The sequence below is a fragment of the Eleutherodactylus coqui genome, chromosome 7 (genome assembly GCF_035609145.1).
Source record: "Eleutherodactylus coqui strain aEleCoq1 chromosome 7, aEleCoq1.hap1, whole genome shotgun sequence".
Taxonomy (NCBI): Eukaryota; Metazoa; Chordata; class Amphibia; order Anura; family Eleutherodactylidae; genus Eleutherodactylus; species Eleutherodactylus coqui.
Window position 1 is genome coordinate 207,712,689 of NC_089843.1, and position 27,856 is coordinate 207,740,544.

Consider the following 27,856-nt stretch of genomic DNA (forward strand, 5'->3'; position numbering starts at 1 on the left):
AGAAATAGGTGGACTAAAATACCCAGAGAGGTCATCAAAATTGGGGTTAGTTTAGAAAAAAATAAAACAGCTGAGGAGCGACCCAATTACTATGTATAAATACATCAGGGGTCAGTACAGAGATCTCTCCCATCATCTATTATACCCAGGTGTGCTCTCTGTCTACAGGAAAGAAGGTTTCTACACAACATAGAAGGGGGTTCTTTACTGTAAGAGCAGTGAGACTAGGGAACTCTCTGCCTGAGGAAGAGTACAAGAGGGGCCTGGAAGCCTTTCTTGAGCGATACATTACATGTTATATCACTGATTACTTCAGACGGGTCGGTGATCTGGGGATTATTCCAATTGCCAGATTAGAGTCGGGAAGGAATTGTTTTACCCTTAAAAGAGGGAAAATTGGCTTCTACCTCATTGGTTTTTCTTTGCCTTCCCCTGGATCAACATTGGGGGAGAATCGGCTGGATGGATGGATATATATATATAGTATTCATGGACTAACAATCCAAGGAATAGTAATATTGCAGTAAACTGGGAAAGACCAACAGATACGCTGATAAAACTGGTCGGATTTTTGTTACATAAGCAAAACGGCTGCCATAAAAAAAAGAGGGTACTCCGAGGGTAAGAACAGCCACAAGCCGACAGAAGTCTACCCTCTATGGCAAGTTTGATGCGAAGCACAGACAGACCTTGCCTGGCGTATGGATTTCATTAAAGGGGATTGCCAAACTTTGACCTATTGATGACCAAATCACAAGATAGATCAACAGCTACTTGGTAAGGGTCCCAGCTGTCCATCAGACCGCGGTCAGTGACTACAGAGATGGAAGTAGACAGCAGGGTTGGTATTGCAGGCACTGTTCCTACTGAATTCCATACGGAGTTTAATCAGCCTACAATCAGCAAAGGTCCTGAGCAGCAGACCCCCCGCAGGTCATCAATAGTTGATGACTTATATCTTAATTTATCTAACTTTAAGGCTTATTGATACATTATTCTAGACACAAATGACGTCATCTGGTAAACGCACAGTTAAGCCTTTACCTGCCAGGGATATATATGTCCTTGCAGAATGGCACTTCCGTAGCCAAGGGTTTACCAGATGCGACCTTGATACAAATGGCGTTCTAAGACTGCATTGTAGCTATGGCTTTGATTTAGAAGAAACTTGGCTTTCACTCATCTAGCCCCAATACAGCCCAAGATATAGGAGGTAGAAGTGGGAGCTACATATACCTACAGCCCTCACTCCCATATCTACACCATCTATCTCATGGTAGATGGCATCTAGAGCCGACTCCGCTTTAAAACAAGACCAAGACTGCTGGTCAAGGTAGGATCTAGCCTGAGAAACAGCAGGTGAAATGGTTCACACCTAGTGACCAGTATAAACCTTTAAGCATACTTTATAGAAAAAAAAAATCCACTGACAAAAAAAAAAATTGCATAAAGTTGCGTGCCTGCGTGTATAAAGTAATGAGCGGCATATTGTCAAAGAAGTGTCCTTATATATGGATATGGGGTGGCTCGGAAATTTTTCCACTGTAATTCAAGTTTTAGGTGTACAGATCAAGTGTGAAAAGGGTACCACGGTACAAAGCATCCTGAAACTCACGGCAGGGAAGGGATTAAAACGGCAACCCCAGCAACTTGGTGACAAAACTCATATGCAGCTTTTGACTCCTTCCCGACTGGGCTCTGTATCCTTACCCTGATAATGCCCTAATCTTCCAGAAGCCGCTGAGGAGTGCATCCCAACAAGGGAGCGGCTGGGAGCATAGAAGCTTGGACTCCACAAAGCTTAAAAATTGTGACTATAAAATCTCAAGTGCGGACTATTATTTATTTTAAAGGGGTTGTCCCGCGAAAGCAAGTGGGTCTATACACTTCTGTATGGCCATATTAATGCACTTTGTAATATACATCGTGCATTAATTATGAGCCATACAGAAGTTATTCACTTACCTGTTCCGTTGCTAGCGTCCTCGTCTCCATGATGCCGTCTAATCTTCAGCGTCTAATCGCCCGATTAGACGCGCTTGCGCAGTCCGGTCTTCTCTGTGTTGAATGGGGCCGCTCGTGCTGGAGAGCTGCTCCTTGTAGCTCCGCCCCGTCACGTGTGCCAATTCCAGCCAATCAGGAGGCTGGAATCGGCAATGGAACGCACAGAAGCCCTGCGGTCCACCGAGGGAGAAGATCCCGGCGGCCATCTTCGCAAGGTAAGTAAGAAGTCACCGGAGCGCAGGGATTCGGGTAAGTACTATCCGTTTTTTTTTTTTATCCCTGCATCGGGTTTGTCTCACGCCAAACGGGGGGGCTGTTGGAAAAAAAAAAAAAAAACGTTTCGGCGCGGGACAACCCCTTTAAAGAGACGTTTCAGAGTGCTGCAAACATGAAGGCCGGAGTCTACAGGGATCCCGCCACCTCCGAACACCGCCATAAACTACGTTACGGTGCTGTTCCAGGAGGTGATGGGGACCCGGGCCATGTAATTTTATACTAGCCTGCCCAGTGCTGACCGCTGGTGAAGTCCACACATGGTCCGAAAATCTCTTTTCAGACCCTTGTGCGCACGGAGTTCTATAGCCTTCCATAGGAGGACACACGCACAGCGGTATGAAAATATATTTTCGGACCGCGTGGGGACTTCATAGGAAAGGGAAGCAAGTCAGTATATAAAAAAACACAACATCCACCATCTCTATGTCAACTCCCCGAACAGCACCGTAACTTCGTTTATAGTGCTGTTCAGAGGTGACCGGTTCCCGTTAACGCTCCATGGTTAGGTCATGGAGGTTTGGGGTTTGTATGGAATGGGGTAAAGGAGAAAGATAGGGGGAGGGGGCAATCCATACAATGCGGGTTATAGCTATTTCTTACAGCTGACACCTACCGGCAACAGCTGCGATCAGCGCTCACGCTGAACACAGCTGTTGCCCTTTGACCCTTTCCAATCCAATTTGTATCCTGGTTTTCCTAGGGGGCTTACTCCTTTTCTGCCATTATACAATGGCGCTATCTGCTGGCTAAAGACAGTACTGCATGAGGTGACACGTTGGATAGGCTCCAGCAGCAGAGAGGCTGGCAATATACAGTAAGGGAACCCTGACGGACGTCTTTCAACATTGCAGCTGTACAACCTTAATGTCTTAAAGATGTCAGGCAGTGGATTGGAAAGGGTTAAAATGTTGAGGTCAATCCTAACAGTGGTACTTAAATCAGAGTTCGGGTTGTCATTCGGTTGCCATGGCAGGCGGAGAGGGGGTGGGGTGGGCCTCTAAAAGACCCTGGGGGCTGCTATTGCAGATTGCCTATCAAGCCACAGGCATGGAGACAATCGTCTCAATGTTATGTCCCCTGTGAGGACAAAAACAAACAAAAAAGTTTCATTGATTATTAAAAAAAATAATAAAAGGTAATAAAAGCCATTTAAAAAAAAAAAAACTTCTGCCATATTTTTAATAAAACAATCTAAATAAAAAGAGCCAAAACAAATAATTGGTATCGCTGCATTTATAAAAGCCCGATTTATCAAAGTGAGGTCGCCATGACATGGACGTGAAAATCGCGCAATATTATGCATGATGCGATTAGGACCCATGTCCCATCTTTGAGCGTTCTGTCAGAATGCCTTGCCCATTGTTTTCAATGGGGCGGAAAAACTCATCATACGGCCTGCGACGTGCACGGGGGTGCGAGGCTGCCCACCGAAAATAATGGGTGACACTTAGAGATGAGCGAGCGTACTCGGAAAAGCACTACTCGCTCGAGTAATTTGCTTTATCCGAGTATCGCTGTGCTCGTCCCTGAAGATTCGGGTGCCGCTGCGGCTGACAGGTGAGTCGCAGCGCGGAGCAGGGGAGAGCGGGCGGGAGAGAGGGAGAGAAAGATCTCCCCTCCGTTCCTCCCCGCTCTCCCCTGCAGCTCCCCGCTCCGTGCCGGCACCCGAATCTTCAGGGACGAGCACAGCGATACTCGGATAAAGCAAATTACTCGAGCGAGTAGTGCTTTTCCGAGTACGCTCGCTCATCCCTAGTGACACTCGCTGGTCCTCCTTCACTACTTTACCTGAAGTGATGGGAGGATCGCAGCTATACTGGACTCATGGGAGGCGTTTTTGCCACAAAAAGGCCTCGCATCCGCTGGGACATGACACGAGCGCAATATCAGGCCGGGTTTCATCGTCAATATTGTACTTGTCCAGGTGAATATTATCCTGACACTTATTACCCAGAGGAAAGGAGAAAAAAAAAAACAAAACATACGTAGTGTAAGAATTGTGCGTTTTTGGTCACCCCGTCTGCAAGACAACAAAAATGTAATAAAAAAAATCTATCAAAAAGTCATATGTACTCTATAATGGCACCAGAAGAAACTACAGAACGTACCCCCCAAAAAACGAGCCCTCGCACAACCATGTCAAAAAATAAATAAACAATTAAAATGAGAAGATGGTGGCGGAAATGTTTTTCCCTCAAAAGATATATATTTTTAAAGTAGTACAGCAGGGGAAAAAAAAAAACATATCCAAGCGCTCGGAGCAGAGGATGCAGAAGACATGCAGGGTGTCCCCACTTGTCTTCTGCAGCCAGCTGTTTTCTGCACAGAGCTGTTATACAGCCGAGCGCTCCGTGCCGGGTATGGAGAACAGAGCTGGACCGCTCTGTTCTTCATACCCCGCCTGTCATCAGGGAGCGGGATACAGCTGAAACAATAGTATCAGCTGTATCCCGCTGTGAATCCCTGATAAGACTCATGGTCAGCACGCTGAAAGACAGCGATGAGCGACGGGAGAACGAAAACTGCGGGATGTCAGTGCAGCCAGACAACGATTATCGCTCAAAAGACGGCTTTTGAGCGATAATCGTTGTGTCTAAATGGGCCTTTAGACGACTGTCTTAAGGCCCTTTTACACGGGACAATTATCGCTCTGGTTGCTCAGGCTCCCGCGGGATTGTGAGTGAGAGTTGCCCCGTGTAAAAGCATGAAGTAACTAAACGACCATCACTCCGTGCGACGTGTTATACCGCCCCATTGAAACCAATGGCAACACATTCCAAGTGATGCGAAAAGATATATAATCGCGGCAGTCCTGCGGCTCACGTAGACGTCTGCATTCAAAAGAACGGGGTTCATATTCTCGCAAGTCTCACAACCCAGAAATCTCATGCGGGATTCTCGGCCGTGTGAAACCGACTTTAATATATATTTTTATCCTCTAGCCCGAGGACGGGGCAGGAGATCTGCTAACATGTATCTTCACACAATGGAGTTGGCATCAGAGGTTTCTGCCTCTGCAGACGGCACAGAGTTTGGTGGCCACGCGTGGGAATACCTGCCCACCCACATGTAGCCTTCTTCAATGGGCAAAGTGGAACCAGACATGGAATACTCACCCAGACCGGGCAGCTCTTGATTTCCAATCAGACAGACTGCGGTGTTAATTCCCATTGGAAGTAGATTTGATGCGGAATCCACATGGATGCCGCATCAAGTTTTCTGCCATGTGAACATAACCTTAGGCCTACTATCCACGGGCGTATTCGATGCGTGGAAGATCCGCAATGGAGAAGCATTGGCGTCCGCACCTTAATTGGAGCATGCAAATTCATTTATGCGGAAAAGAAATGGCAGCGTGCTCCATTTCACTGCGGCTCCCGCACGGACGGCTTCCATTGAAGTCAATGGAAGCCGTCCAATCCGCGGCCCGTCCGCAGATTGGACGAGGAGCAGAATTAAAAAACATATATATATATATATATATATATATATATATAAAAACTTATCTGTACTGCGCATGTCCGACGACGAGGCGCGCAGACCATCGCCGAAGAATAGAGATCCGCGCAGACGCCACCTGCACACACAGGTATGCAGAATCCGAGCCGCCCGTGGACATGAGGCCTAAGACTTCTCGCAGGAGAGGTGAACACTGATCTCTGAAGAAACAAAGGTATTTTTCTCATCGGACAGATATGAGGGCGGCTTCAGATCGAACAGGTTTTTCACCACTTATGTGGACATGATAATCATAGCTGCATAACAGGGAAAAAACACCGATTTCAATGGGATTTCAGTGATTTTGTTTTAATTAGCTCTTTAATTGTACGACCAAAATAGGCTAAAACCTGCCCTCTGTGTGGGACCGATCGGGCAACCCCCATCTTCCCGCAGTCATTTTCAAACTCCTGCAATCTGGCGCAGAGTTTCAACGGGCAAAGAAAACCCTTGTCCAGGCACAACTCCGCTCCGTAGCTGCCAGCCTCGTTGTGCCTACGGTTGTCTGAAGCTGCCCTAAGGCCGCCGCCTGCACACGAATGGGCTGGATTTGGCTGCGGAAGACCTGCAATTAATCGCAGACATGAGTTGCAAAAGGTTGTGAAAATTGTAAACGCGGGCGGTTTTCTGCGTGGATGTACAGCGTATCGTCAGCGCAGAAAAAAAAAATCCCAAGCGCGTTACAAAGCTGCCCAACCCTTTTATGGGAAGGCAAACCCCCAGACGAGATTCTCTTGTGCGGCTGCATCTGCTCTTAGAAGCGCCTTCAGAACGGGCTGCAGCTCTTGGCTTGGCTGGGGTAGACTACTTTTTTGAAGAGTCGCGCCCGATGCTGAGAGCAAGGAACCTGACGATATCCAATACCGCACTGGGTGATGGTGCGTGCAGCTCTGAAACACGTCCATCCTGCACCGTCGTTCCCTGCCTTCTATTCTTTTTGTTATCTGGTCTCCTAGCAACCTTCGAACTATCAGCCTATAAATCCACGCCCATCCGTAATGTCACTGCGGATGCTCTGCGATTCGAACGCTTCCATAGAGATCAATGGTGCCCGGAATCTGCACTTGGAAGAAAAAAAAAAAAAGAAGCATGTTGTGATTTCCCCCCCCCCCCCCCCGAATTCACATTCGCGCATCTGCTTGAAGTTAAAGGGGTTGTCCCGCGCCGAAACGGGTTTTTTTTTTTTTCAACCCCCCCCCCCGTTCGGCGCGAGACAACCCCGATGCAGGGAAGTAAAGAAAGTTTACCGGAGCGCTTACCTTAATCCCCGCGCTCCGGTGACTTCAATACTTACCGCTGAAGATGGCCGCCGGGATCCTCTGTCTCCGTGGACCGCAGCTCTTCTGTGCGGTCCATTGCCGATTCCAGCCTCCTGATTGGCTGGAATCGGCACGTGACGGGGCGGAGCTACACGGAGCCGCTCTCTGGCACGAGCGGCTCCATAGAAGACTGCAGAAGACCCGGACTGCGCAAGCGCGGCTAATTTGGCCATCGGAGGGCGAAAATTAGTCGGCTCCATGGGAACGAGGACGCTAGCAACGGAGCAGGTAAGTAAAAAACTTTTTATAACTTCTGTATGGCTCATAATTAATGCACGATGTATATTACAAAGTGCATTAATATGGCCATACAGAAGTGTATAGACCCACTTGCTGCCGCGGGACAACCCCTTTAATGGCTTCAAATAGGCGATCATTACTGCAGATCGTCCACGTGAGTGCCGATCGCGGATTCCACAATGCAAATCCGTTCGTGTGCAGGCGGCCTAAAGAACAAATGTTCAAATAGCCGCCATATGTGTAGATCCAGCTGCTGTGTTCAACGATAAACGTTTCGCGTAAACGGACTGTAAGTGTGGCTGCTATTTATGCTTAAAAAAAACAAAAAACACATAAGATTTCTCAGAAACCTCGTCCACATAGGACGGCGAATCCGTCGTGGCAAAGCCGGCGTGGATTGCCCAGCCACAGCATGCCCATTCTTTTTTTTTTTCCGTTGCGGCCGCGCTCACCTCTATGGGAGTGCCAGCCGCAACGGAAAAGTGTGCAGCCAAGCTGCTCCAAAGCCCGAGGCACTTAGCTGCCGTTTTTGAAGCAGCGCTTTCCCGGGTGGAAACGTCCCGGTTTTTCACTGCGGACAAACCGCGAGATTTCAGCTGGGAATATGCCGTGTGGGAACCCAACCGTACAAATGTATGCTTCTAGGCCCGTTCAGCACCAACAGCAACAAACATAAGCCTCAGGAATATTTAGAGATAGAACCAAGAGGAGAAAATAGATCTCCATCAGCATGTAGTTTTTCTGTGCCGCTCACACAACAGATCGGATGGAGGACGGCGCCGAGTGACATCACATCACCCCCCCTTCACCCCCCCCCCCCCTGGCAGGTTATTCCCGAGGTTACTTATATTTGTACAAGAAAACAATACCCTTTCCTTTGTATCTTCTGACAACTAAATATTTCACATTACAAACTTTCCAACTATTTTCTAGTTCAGTCGGGATGCGAGGCGTTCATAACAAATAAAGTTAGAACACTTAGTCCACTCTGTGAAAGCAGTGAAAAATATCACAATTTCTAATTCTGCATCACAAACAACTTACAAAATGATCATAAAGAGCCATTTGAGCAAAATAAAAAAAAAAGGTATCATTCAGGCCGGGCTCACACACGGGCAGATTCCAATGTCGGAATGTGCGGCAAAACGGAGGCATTGAAAAGCATGTACTTTCGCGTTTTCACTCCTCTTGCGGATATAAATTACGTATTCCGCAAGAGGAGGGGGAAAAAAAATAAATAAATAAAAAAAAAAATAAATAAATAAAAATCGCAGCATGCTCTATTTTGCCACAGACGTCCTCCTTTGAAGTCAATGCGTCCCATACGCAATTACCACTGCAGACCGGCTGCAGGCACCGGCGTCATCGGGGACAAATGTTAGGCAAAAAACAAACCCGTACCGCGCATGACCAGCTCATTACAGGAAAATACGGTAGTCAGGCTCGCTGCGGGCCGCCCACAAATGGATCCCGTCCGCCCGTGTGAGCCCAGCCTAAAAATACAGCGCGTTCTTGAAAACACAAAAGGACGATTTTTAATTTACCTAATTTTTTTTAACCAAACGGTTTTGTTACATAACAGCAAAAACACTAAACCTGTACGTAGTACCGCGCTAATAGTACTGACCCGCAGAACTCAACACCGGACGGAGAACACCAGAACAAAAAGCCTAAAACAAGCCAGAATTGTTTTTTTGTTTTTTACAAAAAAACTTTCCTCTAAAAATAAGGAATAAAATGTGAACAAAACCCCAAAAATGATTCAATGAAAACGACAGATCAACCTGTACAGTTCAGTCGTTGGAAAGATATTCCCAAAGACAGGTCATGTGATAACTAGGGTGGTAAGGAGGGGGGGGGGGGGGGTGCGAGCACTGGGACCCCCAGGAACAAGGGAGAAAACTGCACCCCCGAGTGGCCCTAATGAATGGAGCAGTGCTGCGTGATCCCTGCTCCATCAACTACGATGATAGCCAAGCGACTCGCTCTTCCTCCGGCCGGGCTCACTCGGGCATATGATTACGGCGTATTACGCAGGCTCTGTATGCCATGTGATATGCAGTAACTCGCAGGCAATTACACTGCCTTACAGACTTCAAACACGTCGGAATAGCATAATACACGAGCGCTTAAAAAATAAATAAATAAACGCAGCATGTTATTTTTTGCCGCGCATATACGCAAGATGGCGAACAATGGCTCTATGGGCGTTTATATATGCGCTGTCGCAAGGCATGGGCGCGGGACATATAAATAAAAAATACAGGCGTACTGCGTATGACAGCGTGTGAGATACGATGCCACGCGCAGTACAATTTTGCCACCATGCGGGCAGCATGTAGGGTCACCACCGGCTCCAGAGCTGTGTAACACTGCATGACCCCCGCAGCGGTCTACACTTACTGCCGTGTGGGTCGGCCTCTGTCCATAGAAGTTAATGGAGCAGCGGTCATGCTTGTGCATCACTTGCGCCATTCTTACTGGAGGGACTTAGGGCGCACCATTTTCATGGGGTCCCAGTAGCCGGACCCTCCTGAACCGGCACATACTGTATTTATCACCTATGCTGTGGTTGGATGAAAAAATGTTTATGTGCAGTAAGCCCTTTTAAATAGGTTATGCCGCCTGCACACGGGCGGGCCGGACCCAGCATGCAGGATTCCCGCAGCGGAGTTCGACCCAGTGCCCGACCAGTGACCCCAGCAGACCTTTCCGCCGTCTTCTCCTCTACTGCGAATGTGCCGGCGGACACACATGCGCAGTACAGATGACATCACGCCATCGCTATGGTGATGATACAGCTCCTGCGACCATTCTGCAATGATTTTCGGAGAACGGCCGCGGGACGGACGGCTTCCACTGACTTCAATAGAAGCCGGCCGTGCGTAGCCCGCACAAAATCGGAGCATGCTGCAATTTCTCCCCTGCGAACGGAAAACGTAATGGTTTTCTGCTTGTGGGCAGGAAATCGTGTTTTGCCATGACATGCTATGGCCTGGATTTGCTGCAGAAGCCCGCAATGCAAATCCGCCCGTGTGCGGGAGGCCTTAGGGTGCTTTTACACGCAGCAATTTATCATTCGCACGAGCTAATGATGACAGAGTTCGTTCATTAGGCCCGTTTATACAAGCAGATAAATAGTTCATTCCGTTGTCCACATTCGCTGTACTAGCGACAATCACTGTTCACACGCAACAACGTGAGAATGATTATTTTTACGCCTGCATAACGAGAAGCGAACATCATCACGTTGCTCGTTCAATCGTTAGTCGTGATTAACGAACCATCAAATTCACACGACCCAACGATTTTTTTGAACGATAATCGTTCTGCGTCAACGGGCCGTAAGTGAGGCCGGTGGTTACACTAAGAAACATACATGACATTTACGAAACTGCCGCAATAGTCTCACCAGCATGACAGACTGTAATGCGTCACCCCGTAGTGAACGCCTACCATCAGCGGTCCAACACCCCAAGAGTGACCTGAAGAGGGCGCCGACCCTCCGCTATACGTTACCTGTACGTTCTGTATCTGCTGGCCCTGAAGGGTAGCCTTGGTAGCAGTATTGATGAGTTGGGCAGAGGTAACCGAAGACACCCCACCCTGGCTCCCGATAGTGACCAGCTTGATCTGCTGCGGGGCCCCTTTTGAGTCCACGTTCTGGTTTTGCCCAGCTTTCTGTGCGCTTGACATGGCGTTTTGCGGAATAATGACGAACGGGCTGCTTCCCTTCCCGAGGGTCGTCACGTACACCTTCTCTTGCTTGATCACCCGGTTGCCGGCTGTCAGCTCCGAAGCCTTATTGAGTATCACCTGCCCCGTCAGAGGGGTCGCCAACTTGTGGATGCCGCTCTGTAAGACGGTCTTCATGGCCGTAGCGGAAGGAGTCGGACTGGGCTTAGAAGCCACACTAACGACCGCCGCCAGGTGCCCGTCGTGGTTACTCGGGGCGGCGGCTTCCTTGACCAAGGACGAAGTGATGCACTCCCCGCTGCTGCTCACTTCCACGATCTCCTCCAGCTCGGTCTCCATGGGCACCTCCTCCGCCATGGGGGAGGTGATGGTGATGGCCTCGATGCTGTCGTCGTCCACCATGGACATCCCCGTCTCCATGATCTCATCCGGTAGCGCGCTGTTCACCTCCGCCGACACCACACTCATCTTCACCGCGTGGCGAGGACTTCTGCAAAACACAAACGTGCGTCTCGTTAGGTCACTTACGGAAAATCGGAAAGGCGGCGTACCGTATCCTGCAAGGAAGCCGAACGGAATCGCCTCATCACGGAACGGATGGCGCCAAACGGACCTCACTGACATGAATGGCGTCCGTTTGACCTCCGTTCAGCCGGACGCGACTCCACCGGATAACACAAAGTCCTGCGGGAAGGACTTTTGCGCCGCCGACCGTGTGCGATATCCGTGGCCTGCCTGTGACAGCCCTAAAGAATGAGCAGCCTGCATACATATACACATACATGGAGTACATGACAAGAGCCACCAGATTTGAAACTGTGCGCTCCCAGCCCCTGCCTGCATTACCTCCAGGAAGTGAGCAAGTCGTCTACGAGCGGCTGCGTGCCATAAGCCGGTGACTACATCTGCCCCCCGCCCGGTACACGACAGTCACACTGCCTCAGCCATGGCCGCCCGGCGCTAGATCGTAAAGGGCGCTCTTTTCCAGCCGGTACCCAAACGACACCTCTCGGGGACTCAGCAAGCAGGACTGCGCATGCGCTGACGGCGGTGGCGCGTCATCAGTAATTGCAAAGCGACACGGTCGCAGCCTGCGCATGCGCGCTTCGTTTGGCGGGAGTCCGCTGGAAGCCGAGAGTTTGTTTACTTTCGCGGCTGATTCCTCTTGCGGGCGGGCAGGCGGCGAGGACGGGCGGGGGCGGCTGGGAAGTGGACGGGAGATGGGGAAACGAGGGAAAAATGGCAGTTTTTTTCTTCTCTGAGGCGATAGGTGTGAATGTGGGTGTACATAAGCCGGCATCTTGGGCTGTCTGCGGGTTTGGCGCAGGTTGTGAGGAGATTTCTCGCTTCTTATCACCCATGATCGTCACTTTACCTCATATTTACTCATTTTGACTCGGGTGATAAAATAGCGAAAGCGCGTGAAAACGCAGAATTATGAAATCCATGCTTTTCAATGGTTTCCATAATATTCGCGTTGATTTCACTCATGCGATGTTGCGTGAAAAAAATGGCGGCTGCCCCATCGTGATGCGTTGTGCTCTTTTTTTCATCGCCCGTGTTTCCATATGGAGTCTCCGAAACTTGTGACTTTCGTGCGATGCGTTTCGACATTAGAAACTCCTGTTGTTTATCGCGTGAGACAATCGCAAGCGATGATTTTGCGAGAAAAAGCGCTCATGTCACGAGCAAAGTCGTGATATTGCTGTGATTTTCTCGTGGCGATATCGCTCCTTCACGCGAAAATCGGGGCAGAATTGCCATTTTGTTCAGGCGATTCTTGAGTGTCGGCAATGTCTTTTTCTCGAGAAGCATCGCTGCCGCTTACAGTTTTTTTGCGCAAGTCCGTAGGAGTTTCTAATGTTAAAACCGCATCGCACGAGAATCACAAATTTGTGCGTTGCGATGCAGTAAAGAGGGGGCTTCGTAGGGAAACGTGGGCGAGAAAGAAACGCGGGACGGTCAGACGTGCTGAGATGTTCGCAACACGGCAGGAGTGAGCACATCGCAAATGGGAATGATGCCATTGAAAGTCCCTGGTTTCATCGTTGTGCGTTTTTACTCGCATCGCGCGGTTTTATCACAAGTGTGCGGACACGGTTAGGGCTCCCTCGCTCGGCTGTATTTGCGCACGCAATATGCAGTAAATAGAACCCATTGATTTTAATGCGTTCTTCACATTTTCTTTTTTTGTGTGAGTATACAAACGCAACACGCGCTACTTTCACCAAGGCCGCCCATAGAGGTTCAGGGGAAGTGTGCAAATGTGCGCAATGCGTTACGCCATTCTGCAGGAAAAAAACAATACTTTAGGCTAAATAGCCATTTAAAGGGGTTGTCCCGCGAAACAAAGTTGGGGTATACACTTCTGTATGGCCATATTAATGCACTTTGTAATGTACATTGTGCATTAATTATGAGCCATACAGAAGTTATCAGAAGTTATTCACTTACCTGCTCCGTTGCTAGCGTCCTCGTCTCCATGGTGCCGTCTAATTTTCAGCGTCTAATCGCCCGATTAGACACGCTTGCACAGTCCAGTCTTCTTCCTTTCTGAATGGGGCCGCTCGTGCCGGAGAGCGGCTCCTCGTAGCTCCGCCCCGTCACGTGTGCCGATTCCAGCCAATCAGGAGGCTGGAATCGGCAATGGACCCCACGGTGCACCATCCCGGCGGCCATCTTACTTAGGTAAGTAAGAAGTCGCCGGAGCGCGGGGATTCGGGTAAGTACTGGCCGTTTTTTTTTTTTTATTCCTGCATCGGGTTTGTCTCGCGCCAAACGGGGGGCTATTGAAAAAAAAAAAAAACCCGTTTCGGTGCGGGACAACCCCTTTAAATCCGGCGTTGGTGTGTCCCGTGCGCAGAAAAACCTGCCCTGGTGGGTACAACAGAGCGTAGCGCACGTACAGGGGGCCCGCAAGCGCAACAAAGTGCAGTGCTATGCGCTGATGTACACGCAAAAAAAGGCTCATAACACAAATGCATCGCTCTGAGTCGCACACAATTGCGCATGCGCCTATGTGAAGCCGCCCTTAGTTACGAGCCTTTGTGGTGCTTTAACCCCTTAGGCTGCCTGTCCACAGCCGTGATGGAATATCCCTATCGATATTCCGCTGTGGGGGAGAACTAACAGGTCTCCACGATGAGCCTATATGATAGATAGGCTCATCACGGCCATCATCGCCACGATTCTCCGCTCGTGGACTTTACACTGCGCTCTCCATAGTTAAGTCTATGGAAAGCATTCACTGCGTTACAGGCAGCCGAATTATCGTTGTGGATAACGCAGTCACACATCGCCCGTGGTCAGGAGGCCTTAACCCCTTCCCTCCATATGACGTAAGGGTACGTCATGGGAACGGGGTACTTCCCGCAACTAGACATACCCTTACGTTATATGGATAGCACAAGATCATGACAGATCTGGCGGGAGTCGGCTGTCACTGATAGGCGGCCTCCTGCTGCAACAGCGGGGGTTCATCAGAACTGCGCCCCACCCCCCACTGTTAACCCCTTTCCTGCCGTGATCTAAGTAGATTGTGGCAGGGAAAGGGTTTGCAGAGAGAGCGAGCGCTCCCTGTGACTTCAGCTGGCTCTCGCAATGTTATCGCAGAGAGCCCGGCTGGTTGCCATGCTAACAGGACGCCGCCTACAGGCGTCCTGTATTACCATTGACTATGATTGCTGTAAGAAGCGATAAGGCATTGCAGGAAATAAGTCCTGCAATGCCTTATCGTAGCGATCATTAGTGCTATGATGTAAGTCCCTCAGAGGGACACAGATGGTGTAAAAAAATAAATAAATCAAAATAATGTACAAAAAATAAAAATGTAAAAAAAAAACCCTTTTTTTATGCTTTTTCTCATATTAGCATAAAACCCCCCACATATTTGGTATCGTCGTGTCCGTAACAACGCGTACAATAAATTGGATACGCTTTTTATCCTGCACGGCGAAGAGAGCAAAAAAAAAAAAAAACGCTAAAAAACTGAGGCAAAATGCTACGTTTTAGCATCCCAAAAAAAAAATTTCCAAAAAAAGGTTTTTTATTGCAGAAAAGTGGAAAAACCTAAAAAAATATAAGAATTTTGGTATCGTAATCGTACCGACCCGCAGAAAAAAAATGTAGTGTGTTTTTTATGCTGCATAATTAACGCTTTTAAAAAAAAAAAATCTGTGGCAGAATTGATGCGTTTTCTCTCCCTGCTATCATAAAAAAATAATAAAAGTTTTACAATAAACTACAGTTCGCCACACAAAAAACAAGCCCTCATACGGCCGCGTCAACGGAAAAATAAAAAGGTTATGGCTTTTAAAAAATGGAGATGACAATCTGCAAAAAATCGTTTGGTCTTCAACACCAAAATAGGCCGTGTCATTAAAGGGGTTGTCCCGCGCCGAAACGTTTTTTGTTTTTTTTCAATAGGCCCCCCGTTCGGCGCGAGACAAACCCAATGTGTTAAAAAAAAAAACGTTTAGTACTTACCCGAATCCCTGCGCTGCGGCGACTTCTTCCTTACCTTAGCAAGATGGCCGCCAGGATCTTCACCCACGATGCACCGCGGGTCTGCTCCCATGGTGCACCGTGGGCTCTGTGCGCTCCATTGCCGATTCCAGCCTCCTGATTGGCTGGAATCGGCACACGTGACGGGGCGGAGCTACAAGGAGCAGCTCTCCGGCACGAGCGGCCCCATTCGGAAGGGAGAAGACCGGACTGCGCAAGCGCGTCTAATCGGGCGATTAGACGCTGAAATTAGACGGCACCATGGAGACGAGGACGCTAGCAACGGAGCAGGTAAGTGAATAACTTCTGTATGGCTCATAATTAATGCACGATGTACATTACAAAGTGCATTAATATGGCCATACAGAAGTGCTGAACCCCACTTGATTTCGCGGGACAACCCCTTTAAGGGGTTAAAGACCAGACACTTTAGAGATTTTACCCATGTGGTAGTTTTACTGTCCTATTTTTTTTTTTTCTTCAGCCACCAAAATTATTTTTGCTGTGTTTTTTTTTCCATGACATATAGGGCGATTTTTTTTTTTTTCTATCTTTTTTTTTATTTTCAGTTTTTTATATTAGGGGTAAAAAGTTAAAAAAAATATATTTTTATTTATAGTATGTTGTTAAAAGTAAGTATATAGATGCTAAAATAAGTCCGCCTGCACGTGGCTGTATCGGCTCCCACAGCGGAATCCGACCCTGTTCCAGTCCGGTGACCCCCGCGTACCTTTCTACCGTCTTCATAATCTGTGCTGCGGATCTGCCAGCCGGCGCACATGCGCATTACAGATCATGCCGCGCCGTCGCTTGGCGATGGCGCAGATCCCGCAACCTTTCTGCAATGATGATTGCGAAAGGGCCGTCCGTACGAAGTCCGCACAGAATCGCAGCATGCTGCGATTCCTCCTCCGCAAGCAGAAAATCACAATCGATTTCTGCTCGTGCAGAGTAAATCGTGTTTTGCTATAGCATGCTATGGGCAGTATTTGCTGCGGAATCTGGAGGCGAACGCCCGCTTTGGATTCCGCAATGCAAATCCGCCCGTCTGCAGGCGGCCTAAAGTATGGGAATGGGTTTCTCGGTTTGTTTTGGAAGCTTTGACATAATATGCATAGTTTTGGATTACAGGGCGCATACGGCGATGGTTTGGTTCTGTAATTTTCATGCTCCCCATGTATTAAATAATAAAGGATTGTATACTCTCATTTCTTGGCTCCATTTTTGGCCCCGGGTGCCCAAATGCTGCTGTCTGTGATTGGCTGCAGCAGCCTGTGATATCCTGTACAAAAGCTGCTGCAGGCTGTCAATACAGCATCATACTGGAAACCTGAGGATGCAGCACTGGAGCTGTGATGGAGCCAGGAGAGGAGTATACGATTGTCTATGATTTTTAGGCATGGGGAGCATGATATTTAAAAAAATATATATTTTACTTGGAGAACCCATTTAAAGTAATAGAGCCCCTGTGCCTCTCTTTAAAGCAGTAGGGGCTCAATTCCTCTCAATGGCGCAGGCAGATAGCCGAGAGGTGTCTAGTCTGCCCACTCCGGAGCAGACAGAGATAGTTGAGCACAGCGTTCCGCTATCTACTTGCACCATTCAGATGAATAGAGCTTCTGCTGTGCATGTGCTACCAGCGGCTCCATTCCCCACCGCACTACAGAAATGGAACAGTTTACCTTGAACTATGAAATAGGGCGTAAGCACAAGTCCCCCATTCTCAGCATTGGTGAGGGCCATGGTAGTTGGACTCCCACTGATCTATCGCCTCATCTGAAGTGGATGACTTTGCCAAGTCTCGTGTACCACGGCTTTTGACGACCTCACGGTGCACGCACGAGACTTGGCAACACTACTTGAATGACACTGTCATGCATATCAGAGCATGTGAGACGCGTGGACTCTGGGGATGAACAGGCTGCTTGCAGAGAAGGTCCGACGTGCTCTGCCTCATTTACATGAGGTGCTGGAGAAGTTTGAACTGAGATTATTAGGGCTTTAATCAACAGACAAACTAAAATAAGTGTGGACAATCAATACTGTAGCTCTGGTCTTGGCTTATGTTAGTAAATGACAGGTTCCCTTTAAGTTATTATGTTGTTTCACTGCAGATTTTTTAAGTTCACAAGTGAGCATTAAAGGGGTTGTCCCGCGCCGAAACGTTTTTGTTTTTTTTCAATAGGCCTGTTTCGGCGTGAGACAAACCCAATGCATGTGTTAAAAAAAAAAACTGTTTATTACTTACCCGAATCCCCGCGCTGCGGCGACTTCTTCCTTACCTTAGCAAGATGGCCGCCGGGATCTTCACCCACGATGCACCGCGGGTCTTCTCCCATGGTGCACCGTGGGCTCTGTGCGGTCCATTGCCGATTCCAGCCTCCTGATTGGCTGGAATCGGCACACGTGACGGGGCGGAGCTACGAGGACCAGCTCTCCGGCACGAGCAGCCCCATTCACCAGGGAGAAGACCGGACTGCGCAAGCGCGTCTAATCGGGCGATTATACGCTGAAATTAGACGGCACCATGGAGACGAGGACGCTAGCAATGGAACAGGTAAGTGAATAACTTCTGTATGGCTCATATTTAATGCACGATGTACATTACAAAGTGCATTAATATGGCCATACAGAAGTGTATAACCCCACTTGCTGCCGCAGGACAACCCCTTTAAAGGGGTTCTCATTAAAAAAAATCTGTACTTCCCTATTCCTCCCCAGTCCGTCTTCTGACGAGATCTTCACCTCGCAAATCTTCTCCTGGCTCCTCCAGTCCCCAGGATCCTCTTCTTCCAGTGACAAAGCATACATTTGCTGCATTCTCCTTCCTGCCGGCCAATGTATGCTGCGTCACTAGTGACGTATCGTTCATTGCCTAGTAGGGAATTCCGACCCTCGGCAGCCTGCTTTAGTGCCTGGGTTTCGCCACTAGTGTTTATATAGTATGTTTAGCGGCGAGACCCCGTGCCTGTTCACTAAAGCAGGCTGCCGAGGTTTCGGCATTACCTTGTAGTCAGTGAACGCTACATCACTAGTGACGTAACGTACGTTGACCTGCAGGAAGGAGAATGCTGGCAATGGACACTACATAACAGGAAGAAGAGGATCCGTCTGGCTTGCGGGTAGATGATTGACGAAGTGAAGATCTGGTAAGAAGACTGCCTGGGGAGGAATAGGTAAGTACAGAATTTTTTATTTATTAATGTTCAGCTAGTTGTTATTAATAGACAACTAATTCACAATAACTAGGCTACATCTGCTTCACACTTCTGGCTGCATGATGTTTAATCTGATTGTGGGTGCTCCATTTGTTCATCATCACATTTGCTGGAGCATGAGCACTATGTACTCCAGCAGGTCACATAATTCTATGAAGTGTGGCAAAGGGGTTTTTTGCTTGTGGATCGCCGACCTCTGGAAACGGAATGGGCACCGCACGTGTATAGACAAATGCTCCAACAGACTTTACTTTCTGTAAATCTGGCGCCTGCCAATTTTATTCCACAGCACACCAATGCATTCAGCCTATCACAGTCCATAAATTAGGGTTTCACCAATCACAGAGTCCCAAACTGCTCTGCACCGGACCTCACACTTAAAGTCCCTGACGCGGCGTCTCTCTCTGGTCCACACTGGACCTTAGGCCTACAGCCTGTACAGCTCTGTAAAGCTGTCTCTACTATCTCCTGAGTCTGGCAGGAACTGGCTTTTGTTTAGTTTCTGCCACACCCATAGGTGTTAACTAGAGATGAGCGAACGTACTCGTAATGAGTACTTACGCACCCGAGTACCGCCATTTTCGAGTACTTCGGTACTCGCGTGTAAAGATTCGGGGGGCGCCGTGGGGCGGGGAGAGGCGGGGGGGAGCAGCGGTGAACGGGGGAGCCCTCCCTCTCCCCCCCACTCCCCACTGCTACCCCCCGTGCCGCCACGGCGCCCCCCGAATCTTTACGCGCGAGTACTGCTGTACTCGAAAATGGCGGTGCTCGGGTGCGTAAGTACTCGTAACGAGTACGTTCGCTCATCTCTAGTGTTAACCCTTTCTCTACTTTTCTATAAGCTGACAGAATACCCTTCTAAACCCTCTACAGGCCGCTCTTGCTACTGCACGTCTCCATATGTCACAGATTACACTGGGAGTAGTCCAAGAGTGTAATGTTGAATATACATTATGTTGATAAATTAAGCTATGCACACAGTGAATTATTCATTATGGCCAATCGTAGTTTGTCTCAAATCGGAAAGCCCTGATTACAAATGTAATGATAGTAAATACAGCAATTCATACAGTTCTTTTTTTTTTTTACAGTCCTAATTTATTTTTTTAAGGTCTGATGCGGCCCATTATATAAATCTATAGTTGCATTCATATTTGTATCAGCAGTGGAGAAAATACAGATAAACACTGTCACAACTTACGTTTCTGCCAAGATTTGTAGTGGCCATCCACATAGGAAAGTGCAGCTTGCTGATGCATACTATATGACAGAACTGCTAGAAATATGTGTCTCCAGCTGGAACCTTCCAATCTGATACAAATTTTTGTATAGAGGATTCACAGTAGTATTGTGCTGTATAATATATAACATACTTTTTATTTCGATTATATAACTTATTCCAAAGCCTGTTATGCCCCATTCTGTCCCCTAGATACTAACCAGTGCTCTCATCCCAGCTGCAGAGTAATAGGTTATTGCCCTCCTATTTAGCTGAGCTGGGGATCCTCCTCCTTGCCTGAGTATTGGTGTGAGTTTGTCTCAGTCACCTAGCAAAGGACCTCTACTTCTGACTCCTGTGTGTGCCCTGATTCTGGGATTTATTACCTGGATTACGATTGTACTCTGCCTGCCCCGACATTGGACTGGATTCTGATAGTAGTTCAGACTGTTTCATGGTGCGTTGCATCGGTGTCTCTGATTCCTGTGCATCAGCTGCTAACAACACACGGGACTACTCTAGGAGGTAGCGGTCGCCTCAGTTTCCTGCATGGAAGACCAGATCTCTGTACAGGGGTTAAAGGGTGAAAACCAGGATTTAGGGGTTAAGGTATTATTTCTTTCACTGCACTCATTGCCAAGGGGTATGGTTTCGGGTGCAAGGTGCACATTGAGCCATTGTTCGCCTTCCAACGCCGTAAAAAAAACATGAACGGGTGCACAAAGTTAACGTTTGTTCACCTGTTCAGACGACACACATACGCTGAGCCTGCAATGCCATTGGGTGGGGGGAGACAGTTTAGGAGATGGGATAGGAGCTATTGTTCTAAGCTTTCGCCCCGTCTCTGCCCCTTGTCGGCAGCCAGCAATGGGAGAAGGCGGGAGCTTAGCAACTTGCCCGCCCCCTTCCATTACAAACAGCCAGCTAGGGGTGGAGAGAAGGGGAAAGGAGTTTAGCAGTCGCGCTGCTAAACTCCCACCTCCCTTCTCCGGCAGGTGTCATAGCCTCCCATAGGCGTCTTTGCAGCCACCGCCATATTCCAGCCAGAAAGATAGTTCCAGGACTATCTCTCCTGACCGGCCAATGTAGCGCCGGGCACTTTTACGCCACGGGAATATGCCTGTCTGATCTGATGCATTGGAATCCAATGCATCAGATGGTAGCGTATATTGGCCGGGCGTGTTATACGCTCATGTGAATAAAGCCCTAAGGCCTCCCTCACACAGGCGTTTTTGTACAGCATTTAGCGCTGCTTTTTTAGCACAGCGCTAAACGCTGTACAAGGCTCCCATTCATTTCAATGGGGCTGCTCTCACAAGGCTGAAAACACAGCATTGCATGCCTATTTTTGCCTGTTTCCAGCCCTGTGTTGCCCATTGAAATGAATGGGCAGCGATTTCAGCGCTGCCGAGAACGAAGCACAACTTGGTACTGCACTTTTGGCAGCGCTAAACACCCGAGCTATACTGTCTGAGTTAAAAAAAAAAAAAAATACTCACCTTGCAGGTGATGCCGCTGTCACCGGCTGCGCTCCCAGGACTCTTCGGCCAGTAGGGGAACTTTTTCTCTGGTGACAAGGATTTGAAATCCCCGCCTCCAATTAGAGATTGCTATGATTGGCTGAGCGCGCTGATTGACAGCCCACTCAGCCAATCACAGCCAGCACTGGATGCATCCAATCACAGCCATTCATTCAATGATTGGTTCTGCCAGCTGTCACTCAGTGGCGCTTAGCCAATCGAAGCAATTGTCCGGCTTCACAAGGTCCCGACAGCGGCGCCGTGGACAGCGGCTTCACCACCTAGGTGAGTATTGATTTTTTTATCTTATCAGCAGCCTTAGCTGCACTGTCAGCTGTGCTGAAAACACTGGCAAAACGGATGCTTGCACTACTGAAACTGGGCGGAATCTGCAGTAAATGCAGCGTTGAAAAATGCTGCGTTTCTGCAAACTCCCGTGTGAGGGAAGCCTAAGGCTGATTTAGATACAACTATTATGTTTAGAGATGAGCGAGCGTACTCGGAAAATCACTACTCGCTTGAGTAATTTGCTTTATCCGAGTATCGCTGTGCTCGTCCCTGAAGATTCGGGTGCCGCTGCGGCTGACAGGTGAGTCGCAGCGGGGAGCGGGGGAGAGCGGGCGGGAGAGAGGGAGAGAAAGATCTCCCCTCCGTTCCTCCCCGCTCTCCCCTGCAGCTCCCCGCTCCGTGCCGGCACCCGAATCTTCAGGGATGAGCACAGCGATACTCGGATAAAGCAAATTACTCGAGCGAGTAGTGCTTTTCCGAGTACGCTCGCTCATCTCTAATTATGTTCGAAATTCGCTCAAAAGCCATCATTTAACCATAATCATTGTGTCTATCTTGCGCCCTTCGTGCAGTTTTCCTTAAAGATTCGCTCATCCTTGTCTTTCAGTCCGCTTAGAATTCATTGTTCGGCCGTTTTTTTCTCATCGTTTGGTCAAAACGACATCGTTCAGTCATCCAGCGATTTTTAGGGGAGTTTTAAATGTAGACGTTACACAACGATAATACAACGACTGAAAAGCCTGACATTTTCCAACGATTTTCGTTAGAAAAAAAACGTCCGTCTTTAAAAGCAAAACCATCGCTCACTTTTATCGTTATAACGAATTCCGAGCGATAATCTATGTGTCTAAATGGGGCTTTAGTGATACATTCCTAATAAGACTCGGGGGAGGGGTGGCTGTTTTAAGTCAATGTAGTTAATAGATGAATCAAAAGATTTTATCTAGATGGAGTAAACCTGTTTAGTGTTTCTGTGAGAAGTAATCTTATCTTAAGCCATTAAAAAGTCTATCATTCTCTGATCTTAACATAATAAAGCCCAATGTAAAGGGAACAGAAAGTTAGTAGAACATATTTAGGGTGTCTGTCCACGGGCGTTGCGGTATCCCGCGGCGGATCTCCGCCGCAGGAGCCTGCAGACAGATCTTCGCAGTCAGCCTATCTGACATGCTGCAATTTGCCGACCGCGAGCAAAGAATCGCTATGATTCTCCGCTCGTGGACAGGGGGAGCTGCGCTTTCCATAGCAATGCTATGGAAAGCGTGCATTGCGTTCCCCGCAGCCAGATTATCGCCGCAGGGAACGCAATTCAAAAACGCCCGTGGACAGGCAGCCTAAGGCTTCTTTCACACGAGCGCATATCAGCCAGACGTTTTCACATCCGGCTGATATGCACTGTCATCTGATGCATTGGATTCCAATGCATTAGATCACATGGGCATATTTGCAAGACGTAAAAACGCCCAGCTAAGCCAATATAGTGCCGGGCGTTTTTATATCGGGCCCAAAACATAGTTCTGGAACTATGTTTTGGGCCGGAATATGTCGGCCGCTGCATGGGCTCCTATGGGAGCCCATGGCAGCGTCCATAGGGGAAGGGGAGTTTAGCAGGGTGGCTGCTAAACTCCCCCCCCCCCTCTATTCTCCCCCCCATGCAGGCTCACCTCTTTTCCTCCCCGCTCGTTCGATGTAATGGGAGGGGGCAGAGCTAAGCGCTGATCCGCCCTGCCTCCTCCCATTGATGGCTATGGACATGGGCAGAGCTAAACGCCTGCCCTCTCCCGACCCTTTGTCCATAGCCATTAATGGGAGGAGGCGGGGCGGAACGGCATTTAGCTCCACCCCTGTCCTGCCCCCTCCCATTGCACAGACCGAGCGGGGAGGAAGAGAGGTGAGCCTGCGATGGGTAGAAAGGGGAAATGAGAGATGGCCTGGTAAGGTCGGTGCTTATGCACCGGCCTCACCAGGCCATATGAATGGGCGCACAAACGTTTGATTTGTGTGCCCATTCACCAGTTTGTTCGCCCCCAACGTAGCGTATATCGGCCGTCCATGAAAACGGACGGCCGATATGCGCTTGTGTGAAAGAAGCCTAAATGTGAAGTTAAACACTGCTACATCTGAATGTGGATGAAGGGAGGGAGAGCTGCTCAGTCTCAGCAGCCAGAGTATGCAAGAAGTTTATGTCCTTTTAGTGACTTTGATAATCTCCAGTGTCTTGGATAATCTTGTAGTCTCACCCAAAATAGAAAATCTAACCTAGATGAGTATTTGGGCGGACTCACACGGGCGTATGTGCAAAAACGCTTACATAAGTGCAGCACATTTGTGCCGTGAACTCACTTTTGCGTACGTTTTTGCGCATATTAATGTACTTTTTGTACTTGCAAGGCCACGTTACATGAGTGTGGGACACACCTGTGCCCGGATTTAAAGGGCTATTTATACTAATTAGTTCCAGTGGTGTTCTTTTTCCTGTGGAATGGCGCAATTACGTGTTGAGTACGCATTTGCGCATCTTCAATAGATTTCTATGGAGCCTTCAGTGCTTAAATGCTCACAAAAATAGAGCATGCTGCGTCTTTTTTTGCATGTGCAAATATGAGAAATGAGAATGAACTCGTTGACAGTCATTGGGTTCTGTTCTCTGTGAATTGCGTGCGCAGGTTTTGCATGTGGAAACACGCTCGTGTCAGTCTGCTTTTCAGCCTCCAGCAAAAAAATTCATAGCAGATTTAAGTGAAACAATTGTGCAAGAGTTCCATACTATCTAGAGAGTAATTTATAGGTTAATGAGAAAACCCATGAGCGTGGGAAAGATGAAATGAATAGGTCTTTTTCCCAAGATAAGAGGTCTACGGCCTCATGTCCACGGGCCTGCACAGGTTTCGCATGCAGAATCCCGCGGTGGATTCCACCAGACCTGGAGACATGAGGCCAAAAAATACATTACATGTCCGGATGCTGCGGAGCTCTCCTCTGACACGGCCAGATCTTTCTTCTGCACGGCGGATACGCTTGGGGCGCTTGCAGCGTGCCGCGTGCATGCGCTGTGCTTTTTTAAATATTTTTTTTAACTCTTTCTTTCCCGTAGTCTATTGACTTCAATGTAAGCCTGAGACACCCGTCCGTGCAGGAAAACCGCAGAAAATGGAGCATGCTGCGTTTTTCTCACGCGTACGATCCGCACGCTGGGAAAAGAAATGATATCCACAGGGCATATTGAACTGCGGATCATCTGTGCGGGAGAACCACGCAGATTCTGCAATTCAATTATGCCCGTGGACATGAGGCCTACAGGTTTAGAGGGGTGTAATTTGTTATATAGTATATTTCCAGAATAGGTTTCAATATTTTACTCTATATTTCAAACCAAATAAGGTTTTTAGGTGTATTTTAACCCCTTAAGGACCATGCTGTTTTATACCTTAAAGACCAGACACTTTTTAGGGATTTTACCCATGTGATGGTTTTACCGCCCTATTTTTTTTTTTTTCCTTTTTCACCGACTTTTTTTATGTTTTTAATAATAAATAATAATCTTTATTTGTATAGCGCCAACTTATTCCGCAGCGCTTTCAGGCATGGATAAATGCAAAACAATACAACAATTACAATGTAAGATACATTGGGTTAAACACAAATGGGTTGGGGGTGGTACAGGAGGTGCAGGGGTTGGGGAACACAGGCAATAGAAAATTTCATGTACAGATCATTTATTAGAAGGCAAACAGGGTGGGGCACAATAGGGAGGGGCAAAGGACTAGGTCTGGAGATTTGGTATGCTTCCCTGAAGAGGTGCGTTTTTAAGGCACGTCTGAAATTTCGTGCATCGGGAATTGTTCGGATGCCTTGGGGTAGAGCATTCCAGAGGATGGGTGCTGCTCTGGTGAAGTCCTGTAGGCGAGCATGAGAGGTTCGTATTACAGGGGTGTTTAGTCTGAGTGTGTTAGCTGATCGGAGTGAGCGGGCTGGGTGGTGTACTGACAGGAGGGAGGTGATGTATGCTGGCGCAGCGCCATGCAGAGCTTTGTGAGTGAGGTACAGGAGTTTAAATTTAGTTCTGCAGTGGATGGGCAGCCAATGCAACGACTGGCATAATGCAGAGGTGTCTGAATAACGACTGGATAGAAAAATGAGTCTAGCTGCTGCATTTAGTATGGATTGGAGCGGAGCGAGTCTAGTGCAGGGGAGGCCATTGAGTAGCGAGTTGCAGTAGTCAAGCCGGGAGTGGATGAGGGCAACCACCAGCGTCTTTAGCGTATCCGTGGTTAGGAACGGACGTATTTTAGCAATATTTCTGAGGTGCATGTGGCATGTTTGGGCCAGAGATTGGATATGGGGGGGCAAAGGAGAGGTCAGAGTCCAGTGTGACCCGAAGGCATCGGGCATGCCGTCTGGGGGTTATGAAGATTTTTGGGGGGTAAAAAAGCCAGAAATATCATTGTTTAAACATTTAGATTTTTTTTATTAGTATATTTACGCTAAAATAAAGTATGGTAATGAGTTCTTCATTTTATTTCGGACATTTTGATATATAATATGTATGGTTTTGGATTATAGGGCCCATGTGGCAATGGTTTTGGTTGGCGTCAGCTTTGGGTCACTTTCTTTATGTATGTATTTCTATTTTATTCTGTATTTTTTGTACTTATTCCTGTAACTATTTTTTTACCCCCTTTGTCCCCTATGTTTTCATATAAGACCTCTGGGGTCATTCACATGGTCTTTTGTTTTTATTACACACTTTTCCACTGTAGCTGGGTATCCATAGGTGCAGCATCCATAGGAGCCCCAGTTACAGGGGAAAACATCCCCCTGTAGTGACAGTAGTCACTAGCAGAGCTGATCAGGGTCTGCTAGGACCCTACTCCTCTGCTGTAAAAGGGGGCACCCGGCGGTCATATAGTGGAAGAAACACTTTCACTTCTTACTACATAGTGCTCATTGAACACTATGTATCCGGAAAAGGAGAAGGCAGAAGCGGTTAAAAACCGCTTCTGCCACCTTCTCCATGTGCTCAGCTATGACTAACCACTAAGGACAAGATTGCAGGAGTAGAGGCTTTAATCCCGCGTTGTATTTCTGCCATCGGAGTGGGATTAAAGCCCAGGAAAAACCGCCTTAAATTTACAGCGCTTGGTCCTTAAGGGGTTAACAAGATGAAAAAAACTATATCATTAGGAGAATTGGGAGGAGTGTATAATGTTGAATGAATTAAGCATATTGATTTTCATTGTATAAGGGATGTTATTTCCCCTTTAGATAATAAGGATTTAGCTAATCTGAACTAGATATTAATCCATTAGGCTTCTTTCACACAGGCAACAGCGATATCGCCGCTACAAAATCGTGATGATATCACAGCTTTCTTCCCACGATTTTGTAGCATCAGCAATGCTTTTTTTTAATTATAATATCGCATTGCTGCCGCCCGCGATGGAGATCCCAAATCTCAATAGGAGCTTCTAATGATGCGATGTGATAAACAAGGAGGCTCCATATGGAAACATGAGAGAGAAAAAAATATCACATAGCTGAAAGATAGAGCATGCCACGATTTTTTTTTTTGCAGCATAGCATCAGTGAAGACTTAGATAATGTAAAGGAACCCATTGGAAAGCATTGGTTTAACAAACATATGTTTTGTAGTGCTGTTGTAACACCGGAGGATCTTGCAATTTTGTAGTCCGTGTGAAGGTGATCTTAGGGCTTAGTCACACGGGCGCATCGGCGCCCGTGTTACTGCAGGTAGAAGATGGCCGCACTTCAGGACGGACATCTCTCTGCAGTGCCGGAAGAAAGAACATGTGACCGGCTTCATTGCCGGTCATGTGTTCTTTCTTCAGCGCTGCGGGGAGTCGTCCATCCTGAAGTACAGCCGTCTTCTTCCTGCAGCAAGGGCTCAGTCACACGGGCGCATCGGCGCCCATGTACGGGTGCGATGCGCCCGTGTGACTAAGCCCTAAGGATCAAGCACAGTAATTTTACAGCACTTGGCCCTGGGATTTAAACCCAGCCGATAGTAAAAATGTGGCGCGTGAATAAAGCTCCTGCAATGTGTTACGTCCACTC

At 48.0% G+C, this 27,856-nt stretch overlaps 1 protein-coding gene across 1 annotated transcript in view; it reads right to left on the bottom strand.

Annotated features, from left to right (window-relative positions):
• LIN54 (lin-54 DREAM MuvB core complex component) overlaps positions 1–12,053 on the bottom strand; it is a 43,938-nt gene extending 31,885 nt beyond the window's left edge. Inside the window, 2 exon segments of the mRNA XM_066574275.1 lie at positions 10,857–11,523; positions 11,880–12,053. Of these exon segments, the coding sequence (XP_066430372.1) occupies positions 10,857–11,501 (645 nt within the window). The 5' untranslated portion in view covers positions 11,502–11,523; positions 11,880–12,053.
• Positions 12,054–27,856: the final 15,803 nt, after the last annotated feature.